At 49.4% G+C, this 19,400-nt stretch overlaps 1 protein-coding gene across 1 annotated transcript in view; it reads right to left on the bottom strand.

Moving 5' to 3' along the window:
- Positions 1-499: 499 nt before the first annotated feature.
- Positions 500-19,400, bottom strand: part of WDR11 (WD repeat domain 11) — a 55,436-nt gene continuing 36,535 nt past the window's right edge. Inside the window, exons 15-29 of the mRNA XM_006831499.1 lie at positions 17,813-17,937; positions 17,088-17,235; positions 14,176-14,282; positions 13,673-13,787; positions 13,220-13,391; positions 10,297-10,405; positions 9,402-9,464; positions 7,990-8,055; positions 7,226-7,391; positions 5,712-5,807; positions 5,073-5,238; positions 3,974-4,071; positions 3,163-3,308; positions 2,342-2,421; positions 500-660 (exon numbers count right to left, since the gene is read on the bottom strand). Coding sequence (XP_006831562.1) covers positions 500-660; positions 2,342-2,421; positions 3,163-3,308; positions 3,974-4,071; positions 5,073-5,238; positions 5,712-5,807; positions 7,226-7,391; positions 7,990-8,055; positions 9,402-9,464; positions 10,297-10,405; positions 13,220-13,391; positions 13,673-13,787; positions 14,176-14,282; positions 17,088-17,235; positions 17,813-17,937 — 1,818 coding nt within the window. The remainder of the gene's footprint in view (positions 661-2,341; positions 2,422-3,162; positions 3,309-3,973; positions 4,072-5,072; positions 5,239-5,711; positions 5,808-7,225; positions 7,392-7,989; positions 8,056-9,401; positions 9,465-10,296; positions 10,406-13,219; positions 13,392-13,672; positions 13,788-14,175; positions 14,283-17,087; positions 17,236-17,812; positions 17,938-19,400) is intronic.

Raw genomic sequence — 19,400 nt, 5'->3', positions numbered from 1 at the left:
GTTCCATTTTTCACCAACTGTTTGAAGTCCCCTGTATGTCTGCCCTGTTTGAGTCTGAAATGAGTGTATACAGATGTGGCCACGGTACACACAAGCTTATTCCTCAAGAGAGCCTCCTAATATCCCTCAATTTGCCCATGAGAAAAACTATTCAGTCTCTTGAATTTTAATTAAAAAAAAATTAAAAGTATTTCCAGGGACTCTTAAGCCCCCTGAAGATACAGACTGTCCCATACATTGAAGAGTCTGAGGTGTTGATGTCCTTCTCTGCAGTAAATGCCGGCTGCAGGACTGGCGGCTGTACATGGCACATGCCTGGCTCCTCCGTCGCACAGATGGCCCGAGGGGCGTGGGGAAGCAGCTCCCGAGGCTCCCCCACACCCCCCCACCTGAGGAATAGGCTTGGCCTCCTCCCCCTTCACTGTAACCCTGACCACGGCCCACTGGCCACCAGCCAGCCTGCTTCCACAGTCAGGCGCTCCTGGCCCGTGCCATCTGGTCACTCTTCCTCGGTCAGGTCTTCCTGGGGGCAGTCCAGCTCGTCCAGTAAATCTCTGCCAGCTGCTCCGGCTTTAGAAGCGAAGAGCACAGCTCCCTGTTTAAAGCTCAGGTGCTTCAGACTCCGCGCATAATCCACATACACAGCAGAGATGAGTTTCTGTGCACCCCAGTTAAGGAACAGAGGAGCAACGGGAAAGGGGGCAGCCCTGGGGAGTGTTTCCCTGTGGGGACACGCAGTCTCCGCAGGGTTTCCAACCTGGTCATTCTGCCTCCATCCCTGAGAGACTGAATCCAGACCCACCAGGTGACTCTTACAGATCGTGTGTCTCCCAGGGTGGAAAGGGTATGTTCCTGCTCAGTGGTAACCTCACTACACCTCAGCTGCTTCAGGAAGACCTCCCAGAGTTCCTGCCTGCTTGCCCGTGGCTGACACTCAGCTAATGACTGGAGACAACATGACCGAGAAGCTTGAGTGTAAACCCTTGTCCATGTCGGTTACAGGTGGTCACTGAGGTCCAACTGCTGAGGGTCAGCCCCACAGCAGGTGCCGAGTTTTCAGACAGCCCTATTCGTTTGTGTGCTTCAAACCCAAGTCAACTTTACCTGGGACCAGCTAGATCTTGATGCTAAGTGCCCATGAGATGGTACCGACTCATAGCAATCCTGTACAGGGTTTCTGAGTAGAAGTTGGTGGGTTTGAACCACGGACCTTGTGGTTAGCAGTTCAGTACTTAATCCTACAGAGCTACAGAGCCTGTGTGGCACTATAGGAAAAGCACTGGCTTATTAACCACAAGGTCGGCGGTTCAAGCACACCAGTAACTCCTAGGGAACTCTACACAGGGTTGTTATAAAGTGGAACTGACTCGATGGCACCTAACAACAACAGAGCAAGCTAGACCTTAGATAAGCTTAGACTTCAGTGTTATGTACTGTGTGAAATGCGTTGTTGTTAAGTGCTGTTCAATCGGTTCCGACTCATAGCAACCCTGTATAGGGTTTCCAAGGAGCAGCTGGTGAGCTTGAATCACCAACGTTGCAGTTCAAACAACTTTGCAGCCCAGTGCATTAACCCACAGTGCCACACCAGGACTGCTGTATGAACTGTTGTTGTTAAGTGCCATCGAGTCAGTTCCGACCCATAGCGACCCTGTACAGGGTTTCCGAGGGTGTAAATCTTTACGGGAGTAGAAAGCCTCATCTTTCTCCAGCGGAGCGGCTGGTAGTTTCGAACCGCTGACCTTAAGGTTCGCAGCCCGATTCGTAACCACTACGCTACCAGAGCTCCAAACACTTGGCACATACAGACAAGGTTACAACAGACCACAGGAAAACCGCGTGGGCAGAAATAGCCAGGGCTCTGCAGACCCAGGGACGGGGCGCTCTGCTCTACAGCTCATTTGTTCTAAGAGAAGAGGCGACCCCAGCTCCCGGGTAAGGAATGACAGTGACCAACTGCACGACATGTCTGGAGGTGCGCTGCTTTGCTTCACGTTCGATCCCTCATGAGGGGGCTTTAAAAAGTACGTGGGACAATGGAATTAAGAGATGGTGGAATTCTCCCGCACATTTTGAAGCCCCTTTGCATGTAGCGCTTTATGCCACAGGTCACACGCCTTTGGAACAGTGCTTTTCAGCGAAGTAACACCTCTGCCGCTCACCAACAGCTTTCCTCTAGCTTTACTTGAAGCCCACCTCCTGGCCAGTCTTCCCCTCTGTTTTGCCCTTCTTCCTGACTCTGCTGGACCAGAACATGGATCTGACTCCTTAGAGCATGGCTCCTGCCCAGGCGGCACTGGAGAGGAGGATTCTGATACCCGCCTTCCCTCACAAAGGATATCTGTCTCTTCGTTGACTTCCATGACACCATACTGCAGACAGGCTTCCACGAACAAGGCAGCTCGGTCAAAGTACCTCATGCTGGCAGACAGAGCAGAGTGAGGCGTAGCTCCGGCACCCAGAGACTTGCACACGCTTCCCTGGGAGACCTGAGCTCCACACCGTCTAAGCCACGGTATGTAAGGGAAATGCCTGGGCCCATCTTGTTCTCTCCCAACCCCAAGATGATTGCTTCCCCAAGATTTTACTTTCTTATACTTAAAAAAAAAAAAAAAAAAAAAAGTAAAATTATCTAAACACAGAGAAATTTTCAAAGATATGATCAATACATAGGAGCGGGCTTCAAAAAGGTCATGGGAGAAAACTCCATTGTCTTCCAATTCTATTTTCCCACAAACTTTTTGAATCCCTTTCATATTAACAATGAATATTTTGCCACATTTGCCTCAACCTATTTCCCTTTGTTTTCAATCAATAAAATGCCCCATAATCAAGGGGTGGGCACTGCTTTTCAGAACTCCCAGAGGGACTTCACCGTCTTGCCACCTTCCATCCTGCTCTCTGGGTTCCTCCTCTCAGTGGCTCTATAAGAAGTTGAATTGTCCTAATTCCCAGTTGATTTTTTTTCTCAAATTCTCTTTGAATAGGGACCGGTTAGCTTTATCCAGTGATCAGTGGATTACCACTGGTAATCCAAGTCACAGCTCCCGGACTAAACAGACAAAGTCACACACATGGATGGTTCCACTCTCCTTCGGGTGTTGAAGAAGCCCGAAGTCCACTTCCTCCACATGCCACACACCACCATCCTTCGGAACATACCTGTGCAGCGTCTCGGCCACGCTGGAAAAGCAGCCCAGGGAGAGGAGGACCAGGAGGGCCTTGGACTTCTGGTTGACTTGCGGAGAGCAAAGATGGTCAACCCACCGCTTCAGGACATCCGCGCACTCTTCAGCGTTTAGACGGACCTGAGGAGGAGGCCCACGTTAGGGAGAGACAGATCCTGCACGACATAGAAGAAAGCAAAACACAAACCACCAACCCGAACAAAACGCATGGGGTCGGTGCCTGAGACGAACGCCGGGCTGTGCTCACCGCCAACAGTGTGGGGTGCAGGGACCACCAAACGTCTGAGCTGTCACTGGGCTCGTCCCATACTCGGATTAGAGGAACCTGCTTTCTCTTAATCCCTACCAATGCAGCCTCCATGTCCCCGTGAGAGGAAAAGAAATTGGTCAGACAGAGCCTGGTGGGAGCCTGTAATCATAGCCCGGTGTCACCCTTCAAGTCTGGAAATGAACTCACCCCTAGGGCTCAATTTTCAGCCCAACAACAGACAGGGTATTGGGGGAACAAAGTTCAGAAGGCTTAGGAAGGAAGGAATAACGGAACCAGACACACAGGGAGGAAATGGGGAAGGGAGGTCACACTGCGGGGCCTGCAATCATTACATGACACCACACATGACTGAACTGTGCAATGGAAAACGGATCTGCTCTACAAACTGTCGCCCAAATCACCACACACAGTACAGTACCTGAAAGGCAGCTCTTCAGGCCAACAAACACTTCCCACTCAAGACACAACCTCCCATCCCCACCCCCAAAGCTTACGGCTTTCGGAAAGCACCTACCTTTGCGAGCCAGGCGGCCCGGTTCCACTCGCCATAGGTCTGTAGGTAGCGGCAGGCGTCTGCTGCCTTGTCAATCAGGCAGAGCAGCTGGACACCCTCTGGAAAAGACAACAGCAGCCCCGGTGACAGGTCACCAGACAGATCATGCTCGACTTGGCCCAGCCCCGTAGCCGTCATGACGACTGGAGACATCCAAATAGAGTTCCTTGTTGTTACCACGTGGTACTCCAGGATATTACCACTTTTGTAATCTATGGCATTACCAATGGGTACACCATGGCGTAATGCCATTTATGGCATTACCAATCTGGTGATCTACATAGGTACTCCATGGTGTTACCACACAGGTACTCCATGACGTTCCTGATCTGGTAATCCATGGTATTACCATGTGGGTACCCCATGGTGCTACCACACGGGTACTCTATGACGTTACCACGCAGATGCTCCATGACATTACCATGTGGGTACTCCATGGCGTTCACACATGGGTAGCCCATGATGTTACCACGTGAGTACCCCATGGCGTTACTATATGGGTACTCCATTACCAATTGGGTACCCTGTGGCGTTACCACGCAGGTATAACTCCATGACATAACCACTCAGGTACTCTGTGGCCTTCCCACTTGGATACCCCATGACGTTACTACATGGTTACTCCATGGCATTACCACGCGGGTCAGCGTAGAGTCCAGAACTGAGCAGACAGAACACATCTCTCTCATGGGTTTTCACATTCGTGCCTGCCCAGGGTTGTCAGAGCTGCACCCACTGTCCTCGCAGAATTATTAAGAGAGTGTCCCCTGCCTCTTAAAAACAGGTGTGCATGATTAAACGATACAGTCAGTTGTTGTTACGTGCTGTCAAGTCACTTCCAACTTATAGAGATCCTGTATAGGGTTTCGACTGGTAAGTTTGAACCACCAACCTTGTGGTCCAGTGCCTCATCCTACAGTACCACCCCAGGACTCCCTGGTCAGTAGCTGGCAATCACTATTTTCATTTCTTCAGCATCTATTCCAGAAAGCACATCTCTAAGTGTCATCCTTTGCTTCCTGGGAATAGGTGACAGGCATGCCTACACGACAGGCCTCACCTGCCAGCTTGCCATTGGCAATCATGTTTGTCGCCACCAGCTTGATGGTGCTCTGGGAGGGGCCCGACGAGGTGACGGTGGTGACCAGACAGGCTTTCAGGGAGTCGCAGTAGTAATGCTGGTTGTCTGCACTGGTCTCCAGCAGCAGCTGCACAGCTCGGTCTGTCTAGGAGTGGGAGATGGAGTCTCTGGTCACAAGGAGGCGCTCCTTAAACATTACCTTCAAATCCTAAATGGAATGCTGATGTTGACACTTTACATAAGACTTCATTCTCAACAAGAGATCTAGAATGCTTGGTTTACATGTAAAAACAGAACTGCGGCTTTCAGATGAACATGAGACCAGTCTGTTTACACAGGGGCTCCAGGACCTGCTCATTCTGGCCTTGAATCAGGAAAGAGAGAACAAAAAACAAAGCCAAACAAACAGCTAGACTACTTGCAACACTGCGAAAGCCCGAGCTACAAGCTGAGGAAACATGGGCTTTTGCTGTCTCCGAGGCTCCTTGGTGGCAGTCAGTCACCCTTTACACTCACTTCCAGGGAAGGAGATACACACAAAAGGAGACAGGCTTGTGCTGTGCCTACGTGGTGTTCAGAAACACCAGCCATGGCAGAGCAGTAAGGAACCTGACATACTTGTCCCAAGAGAAGAAGCTGGTCTGTACATTTCCTTGTGTGATCGTAGGTGGACCGCTTTACTTCCTGTAGATTCACCCTTTCCAGCTGAAATTTCTAGAAAGGAAGGAAGAGAAACAAAGGATGTGAGTCTGGATTCAAAGATTCTGAATTCATTCAACTGAATGTGCTTAAGTGGTGCAGGGAATGATTAATGTCTCATCTAGCCAAAGCCTTTTTGTAAACTCCCACCAAGAGATGATTTTCCCTGATGGGTCTGGGTAAGAGAAGGTAGGAAAGACGCCGACAGGATTGTCTGGTTCCACTGTGAATGGCCCTTAACGTGGAATTCTAACATGGATGTAAAATGAGCCAGCTCTGAAGCAGGCGTGGGGATCTCACTGTCATCAAGAAAGAAGAGCTAGAGGCGGGGTGCATCCCATGGACCCTAAGCTCATTACACATTGAACCTTCTCGACCGAGGGACAGAAAGCTGTGACACTGGAGGAGGGGCAGAACAGAACCAAGAGCCAGAGCACTAGACGGAGACGGGAGCTTCCTGTCCAGGAAGTGAAGCCGAGCCTCTGGTGAGGAGGCGCATTTGTGGAGTGTGGTGCCTCAGACATGTAACCGCGGAGCTAGCGCCGAGAGACTTTGAGCTGAGGCTTGTATCAGGACCTCTTAAGAGCTCTGTAGCACTGCTGAGCAGGGCAAAGGCCAGGCCTAAGGGCAATGGTCAGAGAGAGGTCTGTCTGCAGGTACGGCTGAGGAGAGGCTGTTCTGACTGGAAGACCTGTGCCCTGAGCATTGTCTGACCCTGCGTTGTAAGCTGTGAACTTCCCTAGTGAACCCGATCACTGTGGACGTATTGCAGTGCATTCTCAAACCCCGCCGAATGTGGTGGGAGGGATGTCAGTGCTACTTGCTGCAAATGAATGAAGTCATTTTGGTAGATATTACTTTGATTTCTGAACTTGCTACAGAAGCAATGTGACAGAACTGCAACAACCGAAAAAGACCTTGAAAAAGCAAAAAGGTGAAGTGTGCTATCACGTGTGCTTGCCTGCTTACAGAAACTGGTGCTGGAGTAGAACTAGATGAAGAAACAAAACAATTCTAAGTGTAGTGATGCAGGACGGAGTAGAACTGCCCACAGGATTTCCACGGCTACAGCCTTTAGGGCAGCAGACTGCCACATCTTTCTTCTGTGGGTTCAATCCACTGAGCTGCTAGCAGATAAGCACTTACCCACTGTGCCACCAGGGGTCCTTCTGAAGTACTCTACTAAGGGTAAAACATTATGACGCTACCTTTATATAAATTCTAACTAGTAAAGTTAAACCAACCGCATGAAATATTCATGCATGAGTTGTTCAAGTCCTGAGTCGGCCCTTTCGATGCTACTGTGCTAGGAGGATGGATTTCTACTGCATGGATGGTAACTTAGTGGAAAAGTTCCCCCAAATTTATGGTAATTACAAAGATGTGAATAATCAAGATAGCAGTCTTACAGGTTTTAACACAGACATGAATACCTGGAAATAGGCATTCTCACAAAGAATATCGTAACAAATATCCAGGGGGGTGTTGGCTTTTTCCCAGGAAGCAGTTTCCCGCACAGCTGACTTGTCCTGGGAGAAGCTGTGCAGGTAGTGGGCAGCCACCGTCCAGAAGTGTAGCTCCGACTCGTCACCGTAAAGCCTGAGAGAGGGGCGTGGGTTACCACGGGTCTCACACGGTACACGTGGGCCTGCACAGGCTTCCCAGAGGAGCCTGAATGCTAGGACCACAGTGACCGCCTGTCCAGCGGGGGAAGTGCCAGGCTGTGTCCAACAATCCAGGGTCCTTCCGAGTCTGGGTAGTCACTGAGCTGGCCTGCCAGACATTCGGAAATGGTCCCAGGAATGACTAGATGGCAAGCTGAAAAATGCCACTGTGACCCTGGCTCTGTGAGACCACACAGGTGACCGCTCTTAAAGGGAGCGCAGGGATAAATATAAGGAGGCTTTAGAAAGTGGGAAAACTCCACTATCTTCTCATTCCAGGTTCCCAACCCACTGTGCTGGTGCTTAAACCATGGGTAGGGTAGGAGGAAGTCCCTTCAGTAAAGATCACTTTGGGGCCTAGATCTCACTTTGATCATCTGTTTTCTTGTTTTTATTACTACTTGAAAAATTCATTGTAAGTCCAATCGAAAGGATGAACTGACGTCTTTTTCTAAAACCCTAAACCCCTGCTCGGAGAAAAGAGCAAACTGGGACACGTCGGTAGCTGGCAAGGATGCTGCTACCACTGTTACCTTGAAACAAGCAGACACCTCTGCAAGAGAGTGAATCCTGGATCCAGCAAAATGTTCTTCAGGTCGCTGCACACAGGAGTCCAGACAGTGACAATCAGATGCAAAGAAAGAAGACAAATCAATACACCTGCAAGGGGAAAGGCAGGCCTACACTGGACAAATCAATACACCTGCAAGGGGAAAGGCAGGCCTACACCGGACAAATCAATACACCTGCAAGGGGAAAGGCAGGCCTACACCGGACAAATCAATACACCTGCAACGGGAAAGGCACTCCTACACCGGACAAAAGGAGAGTGACTCTGAAAGGATGCAAGCTCCGTGGAAGTCTCAGTGGTGCAGGCTTCACATGGTAGCATTGCTCAGCCACCACAGGGGTCTGCATGTGCTGGTTTGGGCTTACCTTCCTGCAACAGCTCAACTCATGCTTTGACAAAATGAACCTAACTCTGTGAGGGGCTTCAAGCAGCTTGTGAGAAATGCAGCTAAAAGAATGGACTGTCCCCACTGATTTTTGAAGCCCCCTTTACATGAACAAGGACACCATTATTGATAATCTCATTTGCTAAACCATCAAGACAAAGGCTAGTGTTTTACAAATTGGTGTTTTGAAAACAGCCAAATATAAGACATTCGTAATCAGGTGGGAAGGTGGTCTTAAAACCTGTAGTTTTCCATTTAAGCATACATGTGATTCTTGGAATGGAGAACACAATAAAGCAATTATTTTGACTATGTGATCAACATTCTTATGGCTAATTTATTAAATATCAGAATTGTGTGCCAGATTCTAGATTATAAACATGTGCTCTGTCTCACCTGCAGACCTTACTGCAGCATTATTGCTGATACACAGTTTTAGATGCTCCAGGTTCTCGGGAACATGTAAATGTCTTAGCTAGGACTGTGCACACAGGCACCGGACACAGACCTGAGGCGGGGAGAGCTGGCCTGTCCTCTAACGCACGGCCCCCAGGGACGCGTGGCAGATGAGGGATTACTTCTAGGGTACCCTGGGCCCAGATCAGAGCAACCTGGTCCTTATCAGCTCCTTAAAGACAGATGTGACGATTAAGCTTCTTTCTGAAACTTTTAGTGGGACACAGATGTCTATGAACAGAATGCTAGCTCCTTGGTTCACAAATACTTTTCAAAATGCAACTTATTTTCATTTTTAAATGACGATATTATTGTACTTTTCTTTCTTGGCTTTGTCTTCTCGTAAGTCCTGGTGTGGCATGGTAGGATCAGCACTGGACTGCTAACCACATGGTCAGTGGTTGAAACCCACCAGTCTCTCCTTGGAAACCCTATACGGGGTTGGTCGCCTTGAGTCAGAAACAACTCGATGGCGTTTAACAAGGCCTACTTAGCACACATACTTACCAACAAGACATGCTTAGAGTGCTTACTTTGACAGTGAATTCAGCTGTTCCTGAAGGAGGTCCTTTATTTCTTCATTCTCTGGATAATCGCTACAGAGAAAGAATTGAGATGAGTTCCTTCTCTCTTGACTTCAAACCAGCCAACAGCTGAGGGCCATGTGAACAGTCCTGGATGAAAAACCAGCTCACAGACCTAAACCTCAACACACGACTCAGCAACTGCCAACCTTCAACACCTGCACTGACCTCACTGCATCAAGACCAAGGCCTCAGTAAAGAGAGGCTCTGCTGTTCAAGAACCCTGACCACTCACTCGCAGGCTCACTCTGGGAAATACCACATTTAGAGCCACCACGGTAAGGAGCTCAGGAGCCCTGGTAGCACAGCTGTTCAGCGCCAGGCTGCTCACTGGACTGGACTCGATGCCAGCCAACAAGGAACTTGGCAGTGACTAAAGAGCTCTGTGCGAACAGACAACTCCCTGTATGATGACATTTCAGTTTCCCTGTCCCACGTCTACCTTCACACGCCCCAAGGCGTAAACTCAGCCCACATTTGTGGACTTAACCAGCCACCACCAATGAGAGCTCCTCTTTTGCAATCAGACAGGCAGTGAGACTTATAAAGCATCACAAACCTCTAATACAGCCCCACTGGAGCTTTTTTTGGCCCCTAAGTTCAGCCAGCATCAGCCCTACCCACACTCATATCCTTTTCTGAACAGTGACAAGCCCTAGTTCACACCTCAGGACAACCACACAAGAGACATCTTCACAGCTTCCCCACGCCAGAAGAGGCCAACGGATGACGCTCCAAGTTCATGCGCCTCCTCTGCCTCCAAGCTCTGGACGACAACCTGATTTCAATGATGTCCTCAAACCCAGGACATGAAGGAAGGAAAGCAAAACTGTAAACTACTTACACTTGAGAAATGTCCAACAAGCACTGTCCATCCCACGGCTGGTGCAGCAGGAAGGCTTTCAGGGCCAGGGCGGCCCTGGGGACCAGGAGGTACGGGCACCACACAGGCTCTAGGGGAGAAGACCGTTGTGTCCAGTTACCATGTGCTTTCATGCAGCGTGTTTACAGGATCACACACACCTGACAAGGCCAGGCCCCTCCCTCCTCAGTGCAGCACCTCAGAAAGCACGTCTTAGCTGCTCTCGTGGATTCACAAGGTGCTGCTATGAGGGAAACGTCCCTCCTTTATAACTCGTCACCTGGGGGAGGCACTGTGAGACGGTGAATTTCCTTGTCCTCAGGTCCATACCCAATGGCCCCGCACCCACCAGTGATCCTTGTTGGAATCCACAAGTGCACTGCTATGAGGGAAACGTCCCTCCTTTATAACTCGTCACCTGGGGGAGGCACTGTGAGACGGTGAATTTCCCCTGTACCCAATGGCTCCGCACCCACCAGGATCCTTGTTGGAATCCACAAGGCACCGGGGCCGCGCTGGGTGTCTGTCCAACTGTTCTTTCTACTTAGACCCAGGGACGTGCTTCTACAGTGTCCCTTCTCCCTTCGTTCCAAACCCCTTCCTCTCTGGGGACTGAACACCTAACAAATGATTCTCTGGGATGCCCACACTGCCCTGAGTTGGCAGTGGCAGCCCCTGGAAGCTAGTCTCCGCACCCTTATGACAGGATCTCCTTGGTTGAGCACTTTCTACATTTCTGACATCAGATGTCCCCAGATCCTCTGTCCTGGAAGAAGCTGTTTCCCCAGGGAGTCCTGGAATTCATAAACCAGAGTTTGGGTGCCAGGAATGCTTCCTGCCACTGAATGCTACTCGAGCCTTTCAGTGGGCAGAGTCGGGAAAGGCATTTCTACCTCCAACTAAAGCGCAACCCTTGAGCGTCTTTCTCAGCCCTCATAGTGACCCTGTGTAGGATTTCCAAGGAGGGAGCAGATAGCCTCACCTTTCTCCCTCAGAGCAGCTGGCGGGTTTGAACAGCCAACCGTGCCATTAGCAGTCCTGTGCTTACTCCATTGTGCCCCAGAGCTCCTTTAAAAGCATAACCCCTAGAATAGAACCCTATTCAACATGTTGTCCCCAAACCATCTGGATGCAAACAAATACCTCTCCCCCAAACTCTGTAGTTTAAACCACTATGTGTTGCTGTATGCTAAGCACTGGATTGCTAACCACAAGGTCGACAGTTCAAACATTATCAGCTGCTCCTCGGAAATGCTAGACAGGGTCACTGTGAGTTGGAACTGACTTCAGCAATTGGCACCGTGGGTTTTCAGTCTTTACCATGTATTGAGTATTCTTCTGAGTTAGTTTGATGTGTGAAATGTAAGAACCATTTTACTGCCCTGTCCCCATTCTTAGCTTTAAATTCTTCCGTTTCTGGCTGACACAGTACAGCAGGGACTTCCAAAGAAGACTTGGGTAATAAGCAACATACACGTATTTTCATTAGAAAACCTTTAAAAGCATAATCTATGATCTGGCCACAGGATCAAGTACAGGGTTAAGAATGCTAATACGATTGGCTCCAATTTTGTAGTCAGTTTAGTTTAGGAACTAGCTGCCTTGACTCCGGAGTTTTTCAGTCCAATTTTAAATTAAAGGTGAATGACAGCTTTTCAAACATTCAGATGATTCGTGTTTTAGTCTAATTAGAGCCAGTTGTCACTAACCAATAAAAAGACTTTTCCTCAGTAACTGGGTTTCAAAGTCCCTCTGGCTGCCTACCCTGCTCTGATCCTCATCCCCCTGGGGACCTGGACTGTGACTGGGGACAGATGTCCTCCACTGGGGGTTTCCCTCGGCAGCATTCACTGCTACGTAGTAAGCGGCAATGGGACTCAAATAGGGTGGCAAAGGGCCGAGACAGAGCACCCCAGGAGGGCACAGCTAGGCGAGGTTACAGGCGGCCCAGCCTTGTGAGCCGAGACAGAGCACCCCAGGAGGGCACAGCTAGGCAAGGTTACAGGCGGCCCAGCCTTGAGGGGCAGGTTTTCAAATCCTTCTGGAATCAGGAAGCATCAGACATTGTCTGCCTATGTAGGGCTCAGGTAGTTCCTCCAAGTGGCCTGGACGGTCCCGAGATTTATGCTGAAGCTCAGGAAAGGCTGAGGGGTGTCGTAAAGGAATTCCTAAAGATCAGACAGCCTGTGTACACATAGCAGCCAAACTTGGAGCATCCTTCCTGGACCGTACTCCCTGCTGGCTTCAGTGTGACCAGACAAGCTTACCTTTCAAGCTGATGGTCAAAAAATTCTCAAAACCACCATACAAAAAGGGGCATGCTACTAGAATCATCCAAGTTTACTGTAACTGACTATCTAACACACCAGAACATGGGCTTTTAAACTCTTGATACCCGGGACATTTCCTGCGGGGAGTTTTCAATGATGGATGGTGGCCAGGACATGTGGAAATGGCATCCAAAAGCCAGCGAGCGGACCTCACTAGCATCGTGGCTGTGATGAGGACAGGCTCCCATTAAGCCATTTTTATGAACATAAACGTCTTTTCCTGTTGGCAAAGCCCACAGAAGAGGGTCAAAGAGAAAACAGCCTACCGCCGTCCTGTCGGTTCTGCCTCAGTGACCTGGAGGACAGAGCAGAACTGCCCCATCGGGTTCCAAAGCTGCGTCTCCATGTAAGCAGACTGCCATGTCTTTCTCCCAGAGCGGCTGGGGGGTTAGAACAGCCAACCTTACGGTTCACAGCTAAGCACCACCAGGGCCCACGGCACTCACAAACCCTGATCTGGGGCAAGAGTGACCACTCACTATTTTCCTCAACTCGGATTCTAGAAACTGAGATTGAGCAGGACAGAGGCAGCCCTCCCTCATCTACTTCCCCGCCTTGCCATCGGCATTCCGCACCGAGGAGCTCTTGTTCATCCATCCGCAAACATGGGGCCTTCATGGACATCTCCAGGATCCGGATGCAGCCATCATCCGACGCCAGGACCACTTTATCCGACGTGCACCAGTCCACATCCAAGATCCGAAAGCTCACATTTCGTCCAGTTCTCAAACTGCTCACCATCTGAACCTGCGAGAGTAAATGGGCAGGAAGACAGTGCTGGGCAAGGTGCCACGTGTTTCCAGCTGTGCCGCCTCTTCCAGGTGCAGACACTGCAAGTGTCTCCGAGGCAGTGATGCCGGGAGAACCAGGGCTGGGCTGTCAGCTGGAGAAACAGTGTAAAAGGCAGCGCTCTTAGAAAGACTTCAACTGTCCACAGTAACTTGACAAACCCATGACATAGTCTGGTTTCTGGAACAGGCGGGCTTGGAACCCACAGTACTTATATTCATCATCACGAGCAGGCCTACCTCTTTGCTGTCCCACACTTCGGCCCCGTCATTGTACATTGCTATTAGTTTTTGGTTTCCTTTTCCAGGGGCAAAGCGTATCTTCCTGACCCAGCTCCGGTGTGTAGGAATCCCTCTGAGGACACACAAGAATCACAGGATGAGAGGCGGTAGAGACACAGAGCCAAGTCTCATGCCGGTTCTGAGCCCAACCAGGCCTGGTGGCAGGTGGCCCAAGAGACTTTCTGAGACTAGAACAGCTGACAGAGAGATCTGCCCCTTCACAAGAGTAGGAACCATGTCCCAGCTCTCCCACACCTCTGACCTCTGACTAACTGGGGCTTAGCTCAAGGTCCTTCCTCCCAAGTTCAAGTTCAGGTGACTAGGGACCTAATCCCTAGGGCCCATGTGGCCACCCCTCCTCTCCCAGTCACAGCCTCCAAGAAATCACGGTTACATACATTAAAAGCTTACTCCCCGCCCCATCTTTAACCGAATAACAAATTTCCACTCTTGCCTCATACCTGGATACTCGGCCTTTCAAATCCCAAAAATTTAAATTTCCATCCACATCTCCAAGAACTAATGTGTCACCTTTCCAAGCAATGCAGGTAATACTGCCCATACTTCCCTAGAAAACGACAATAAGAGACACACGAGCTTCGCTGGAGACGAGCTGCCCTAACAAGAGACACCGCTCTCCATGATGGCTGTAGGACGGACATCATACAGGTAAGCCAGCGACGCTTCATTACTAAGGGCTTTGTTTTAGGGTGAATGCCATCCAGCACTAAACGAGCTCCGTGGCATACCGATCTAAACGAGGAAGAAACACGAGACTCCAATTTGGCAGACTGTGAGATACTGGAGGACTCCTGATGTGGCACTGTTGGATCAGTGCAGGACTTTTAACCTCAAGGCTGCAGTTCAAACCCACCAGCCGCTCCTCGGAAACCCTATGCAGGGTCACTATGAGTTGGGACTGACGAGGCAGTACTTGACAACACCAAAGCTATTGGAAACTGATGTCTTTTGAGGAAGGAGAGCCTCCCAGGGAGACTTTAGCTCCCCGTCTTGCCTCTAAATCATCAATCACAACAGGACAATAACCCCATTCCAAAGGCGCCCACAATTTCTTCAGAACTAGCCAGACAGCAGTGCTGCCATCGATAGATGGATCCAGAGGGGAAGGTTTGGAGCAACGCCAGTCCTGTTGTAAGCAATCCGTACATGCTGGCTGTCTCATAACGACTTCACTGTTCAATTCTCTAGTTACTGAGAGCGAGCCCGTTTCTGCCTTTACAAGACAACAAAACAGTCTGTGAACTCTGCTCTCATGGTACTTCCATGGATCAATGGGAAGCAGCCGTGGCCCACATCCCAAAGAGTGCCTCAATCCTAGCAGCAGTCATGAAACAACAGGAAAACAGAATTAAGGAAAAACAGGATCAGCACTGGACTGCGAATTACATGCTTAGCAGTTCAAACCCACTAGCTGCTCTTCGGAAACCCTACACACGGTTGCTATGAGTAGGAACTGACTCAACAGCACAAACTGTTGTGGGATAAGCCCTGGAAAACTAAACATAAGGTCGGCAGTTCAAACCCACCAGCTGCTCCTTGGAAACCGTATACAGAACTGCCATCAGTTGAAAACAACACAACAGCACTCAACAACTATTATAACCAATCAAATATAAATAAATAAATGAATAAAACCCTGGTGATGGGCTGTTGGCTGTGTGCTGTAGTCAGTTTCAACTCATAGCGCCCCTGTGCAGGGTTTCCGAGGCTCAACAGAGCGTTACTGTTTGACATGGATATGTTGCCAACATGGAAAATATGATGGATCAAAGCCAGAAGGAAGAATGGAAGCAAACAGGACTCCCCACGTGTTGTTGTTGTTGTCAAGTGCCGTGGAGTTCGTTTCCTGTATAGGGTTTCCAAGGAGCAGCTGGTGGGTTTGAACTGCCAACACTGCAGTTAGCAGTTCCGTGCTGATCCTACAGCACCACACCAGGACTCAAAGTGCACATAGTGCAAAACAAGCCAGGTTTTACCCTTGGTTTTACTGTTTCCATTCACTCTACAATTCTGGGGCTGAAATGAGGAGGAAAAGTTTCAACTGAAAATGAATGCTTAATACTTGACATTTAAAGAGTTACTGTAGATGTTAATTGCCTTCGAGTCAGTTCTGACTCATAGTGACCCTGTATAGGTTCCCAGGAGTGGCGAGTGGTCCAGTGCATTATCCCATAGTGCCACACAATGGAGGGGTGGGTAAGACAAACACTGGATTAAAAGAAAGACACACAAGCCTCTAACCAGTGTGCACTAGAGCACTGGAAAACGCATTAATTCAGGAAAATAAAGCCAACTGGCCGAGTATTGTGACCGGGCTCCATTCCTTGCTCTGACAGTCATCTGTTCTAAAGTCTGTACTAACTGCCCTGGGGCTGGACCCTTACTGGGTGGGTCATTCTGGGCTGAGTGACAGGGGTCTGAAGCAGGAGGAGGAGTCCTGGTAACACAGTGCTTCCCGTGCTCAGCTGCCAAGCAGGTTAGTAAGGTTGGCAAGCTGACCCCATCAGTCACTCTATGGGAAGAAGACAGGACAGGCTGCTTCCCTATGACTCACAGCCTTGGGGACCCTATGGGGCAGTGCTACTCTGTCCTGAGGGTCACTTTGAGTGGCCATGGTACTGATGACAGCAGGTTTGGGTTTTATTCGGTTTGCCAAGCAGAGCAGAGACTCACCGTATCCTGACTTCATGCCCCCACAAATAGAAGGGACCTTAAAAGCTGTGGGGCACAATTATTACCCTGAAGGGAGGAGCACTAAAGACAAACTCTTGTGCCTCAAGTCCACAAATCTGAACACAGTTTTGGGGGCTTTTTTTAGCCAGTGTCTCAAAACTCTGAATGTGAACTTGTTGGACTGTTTCCACATTCGAATCTCAGCTATGAAGTGACTAGGAACCAGAGGTTGATACCAGAAGGGCTCTGAGGGGACACTCTGGGTTCCATGGGAGGAGCAAGCTGAGTGTCCAAGGGACAGCTACTTGACACAGGACCTCCTGAGTCCATACCGTGTTTTCTGCAAGTAACGTGCCTACCGAAATAATGTGTAGACAGAGAGCACTTGCATAAAGCTCCTAGGAAGCTAGCATGGGAGGAGGTGTAGTTTGCAAAAAAAGTGTAACACGTACTACGGTACTCTAACCATCGTTTATCTTTCTACACACTTAACATTGGGTTACTTTTTCTATTTTTGATTATCTATGAAACTTTCACCTCCACACTGTTATTTTCATCCTTTCATGCCAGGGGCAATTTGGGGCAAACAAGTTTCCCGACCAAACTATGGTTTCACTGGATATGGAAACAATCAACTCTTGGGTGAGAATTCCTGATTAAGATTAAGAGCTGAGCTCACGTCTGGTGGAATCCGTGCGCTGTCCTTCACCGAGCTGCCTTCCACAGTCAGGTGGTAAACTTGGCCATTGTTATCCGTAAACACAAAATGCTCCCGGGCCGAGATGTTCTGACTGAGCTCAGATTTACTTTCTGCTTCCTGCAGCAAACTTTGGGACAGATAAAAATAAGACAGAAATGGATCATTTCTTTAAAATGGCACCTAAAGTTAATTAACTCATCCAAAATACAGATATTCTAATAGGTGGTCCCCAAACCATGAAAATATAAAAAAAAGTCTGAAACTCACCTTTACCCAACTAATAATGTAAAATGCAAACCACACTCACATTATCACATGACAGGAAGTTTGCCCCTGCAGAGGGACATGGTGAGCTCCACCTAACTCAGGGCAAAGGGCCACAGCTGTTTCTGGGGCAGACATTGGCCACTCGAAGAGCTACCGGGCTTCTCCCCAACATTACCTGTGGGGCTGCTTATCTGCACAAGTGGTGGGCATGGGGGTTTCCATTCGTTCTGGTGTTCACGAACGGTCAGCTGGTCTACCTGAGGGTTTGGGTTACCTTCATTTGGACTGCAGAGGGCACTGAGGATAATCAGAGTCACTACTGAGTGTTGACAACGTGAAGTGACCGTGTACCTTACTGGACACACAGTGAAGTTTCAAAGCAGATGGCCAGGATGGCACCTGTCAAGTTCCCAACAATGACAAGTGCCACGCCGTACCTGATCACAGATGACTCCGCGATGCTCAGCTCTGGGTCTGAGACCACCGTCTGGCGGGCCATGGCCTCCCGGGTAGCAAGCTGCTTCTTTCTCAGGCTCTTCAGGTTGTGAGACGGAGACCACTCCTGCACAGGAGACACCAAGACGAGAAACCCTTAGCACTGCCCAGTGTTAGCACACACAGTCTGTGCTTTCTTCAGGCGTCACCTACTAATGATGCGTCCAATGAGTGGGTTCTAAATCACAGCAAACTGCCTTCCACAAGGTCCATTCTTCTCATGTTTTCTTATCCACAAATGAATGAGCTTAATTAAGCAATCTTGATTCCCATCAACCTTTAGGGGCATAGGGTCGAGGCAATCCTACCCTGAAATCCTGGCCCACTGTCCTGCATCTGTCCACAGAAGCCTCTCTAGCTTCACTGATTCCCTCACATTCCCACTAACTGTAAGGCTCTTGATCCACTTTCTTCTCCCAAATTGCCGTTCCTTTTGAACTTAAAGCTGCTATACCCACATGAGCTTGTAATCTACATAAGCAGCGCTGTGTTAGACAGCTCATTTGGTTTCTTACACTTTCAGTACAATGCGCTGACGTTTGGGAAGGCTACCTAACATTCCTAAGAAGCAATGACAGTATAGTGGATTATGAGCTCACTGCAAGGTCAGTAGTTCAAATCTACCAGTCTCTCCTCAGGAGAAAGAGGTTTTCTGAAATGCTGTACAGGGTCACTATGGGTCGGACTGACTCGGTGGCACACCACTACCAAACCCTGGTGACACTCCTGTCACTTTTAAATCTGCCTGTCTCTCTGCAGAGGGCACGTGGATTGTCTCCCACCTTCCACCAGGACAAATCATGCTGCTGCTGATGTCCTCACAAAAGGCGCTCTAGGAGCAGGAGCTGACTGGCGCAGAGAGAAGCTGAGTCTGCCTAGGGAGTCTGCCCCCAGAAGGGCTGCGCTGGTGGACAGTTCTCAGCAGTGTGCGAGGACTCCTGAGCCCCGCCCCCGATGGAGCTGGCTTTCCAACTGCATTAGTCTAACGGCTATGTCTATGTTGTGGCCACTGCACTTCATACACTTCTAAAACTAACCAGAGTTTGAACAGCTATTCAATCGCTTACTCCATCCACTATTCCACTGGAACGCCAATCTTTTCATTACTGTTTGTCCATGTTCCCTGGGTGGTGGCTGGTAGTGTCAGACACTGGAAAAGCCAACCAGAAACCCAGGAGGAGGACGATGGACTTTGGAAATCCTTGGATAAATTCTAGGAACTGGCCATCCACCACCAGCCTCTCGTCTGTCTTCAGTGCCTATATCAGAAAACTGCTGAACTGAAGGATCAGGAGAGCCAAAAGTACGCCCTCCGCAGTTTTCAAATGGTCCAGGTCATCTTCCACCGGGATGGCTATTCTGGGTTACAGAGACATTCCAAGGACATCTCCTTCTACACACTAGAAGGAAGTGTCTCTCTGGATGATGAAAAGCCAATACCAGAACTTTCCACAGACGCTAATCATTTCCTGTTGCAGCAGAATGTGATGAAAGAGCCCGAACTGGAGGCAGTCCGGGTGGTGGTAAGCA

The sequence above is a fragment of the Chrysochloris asiatica genome, unplaced genomic scaffold (genome assembly GCF_000296735.1).
Source record: "Chrysochloris asiatica unplaced genomic scaffold, ChrAsi1.0 scaffold00003, whole genome shotgun sequence".
NCBI classification, from domain to species: Eukaryota; Metazoa; Chordata; class Mammalia; order Afrosoricida; family Chrysochloridae; genus Chrysochloris; species Chrysochloris asiatica.
Note: the sequence above shows the minus strand (reverse complement) of the source record. Positions and strands in the feature narration are given on the sequence as shown.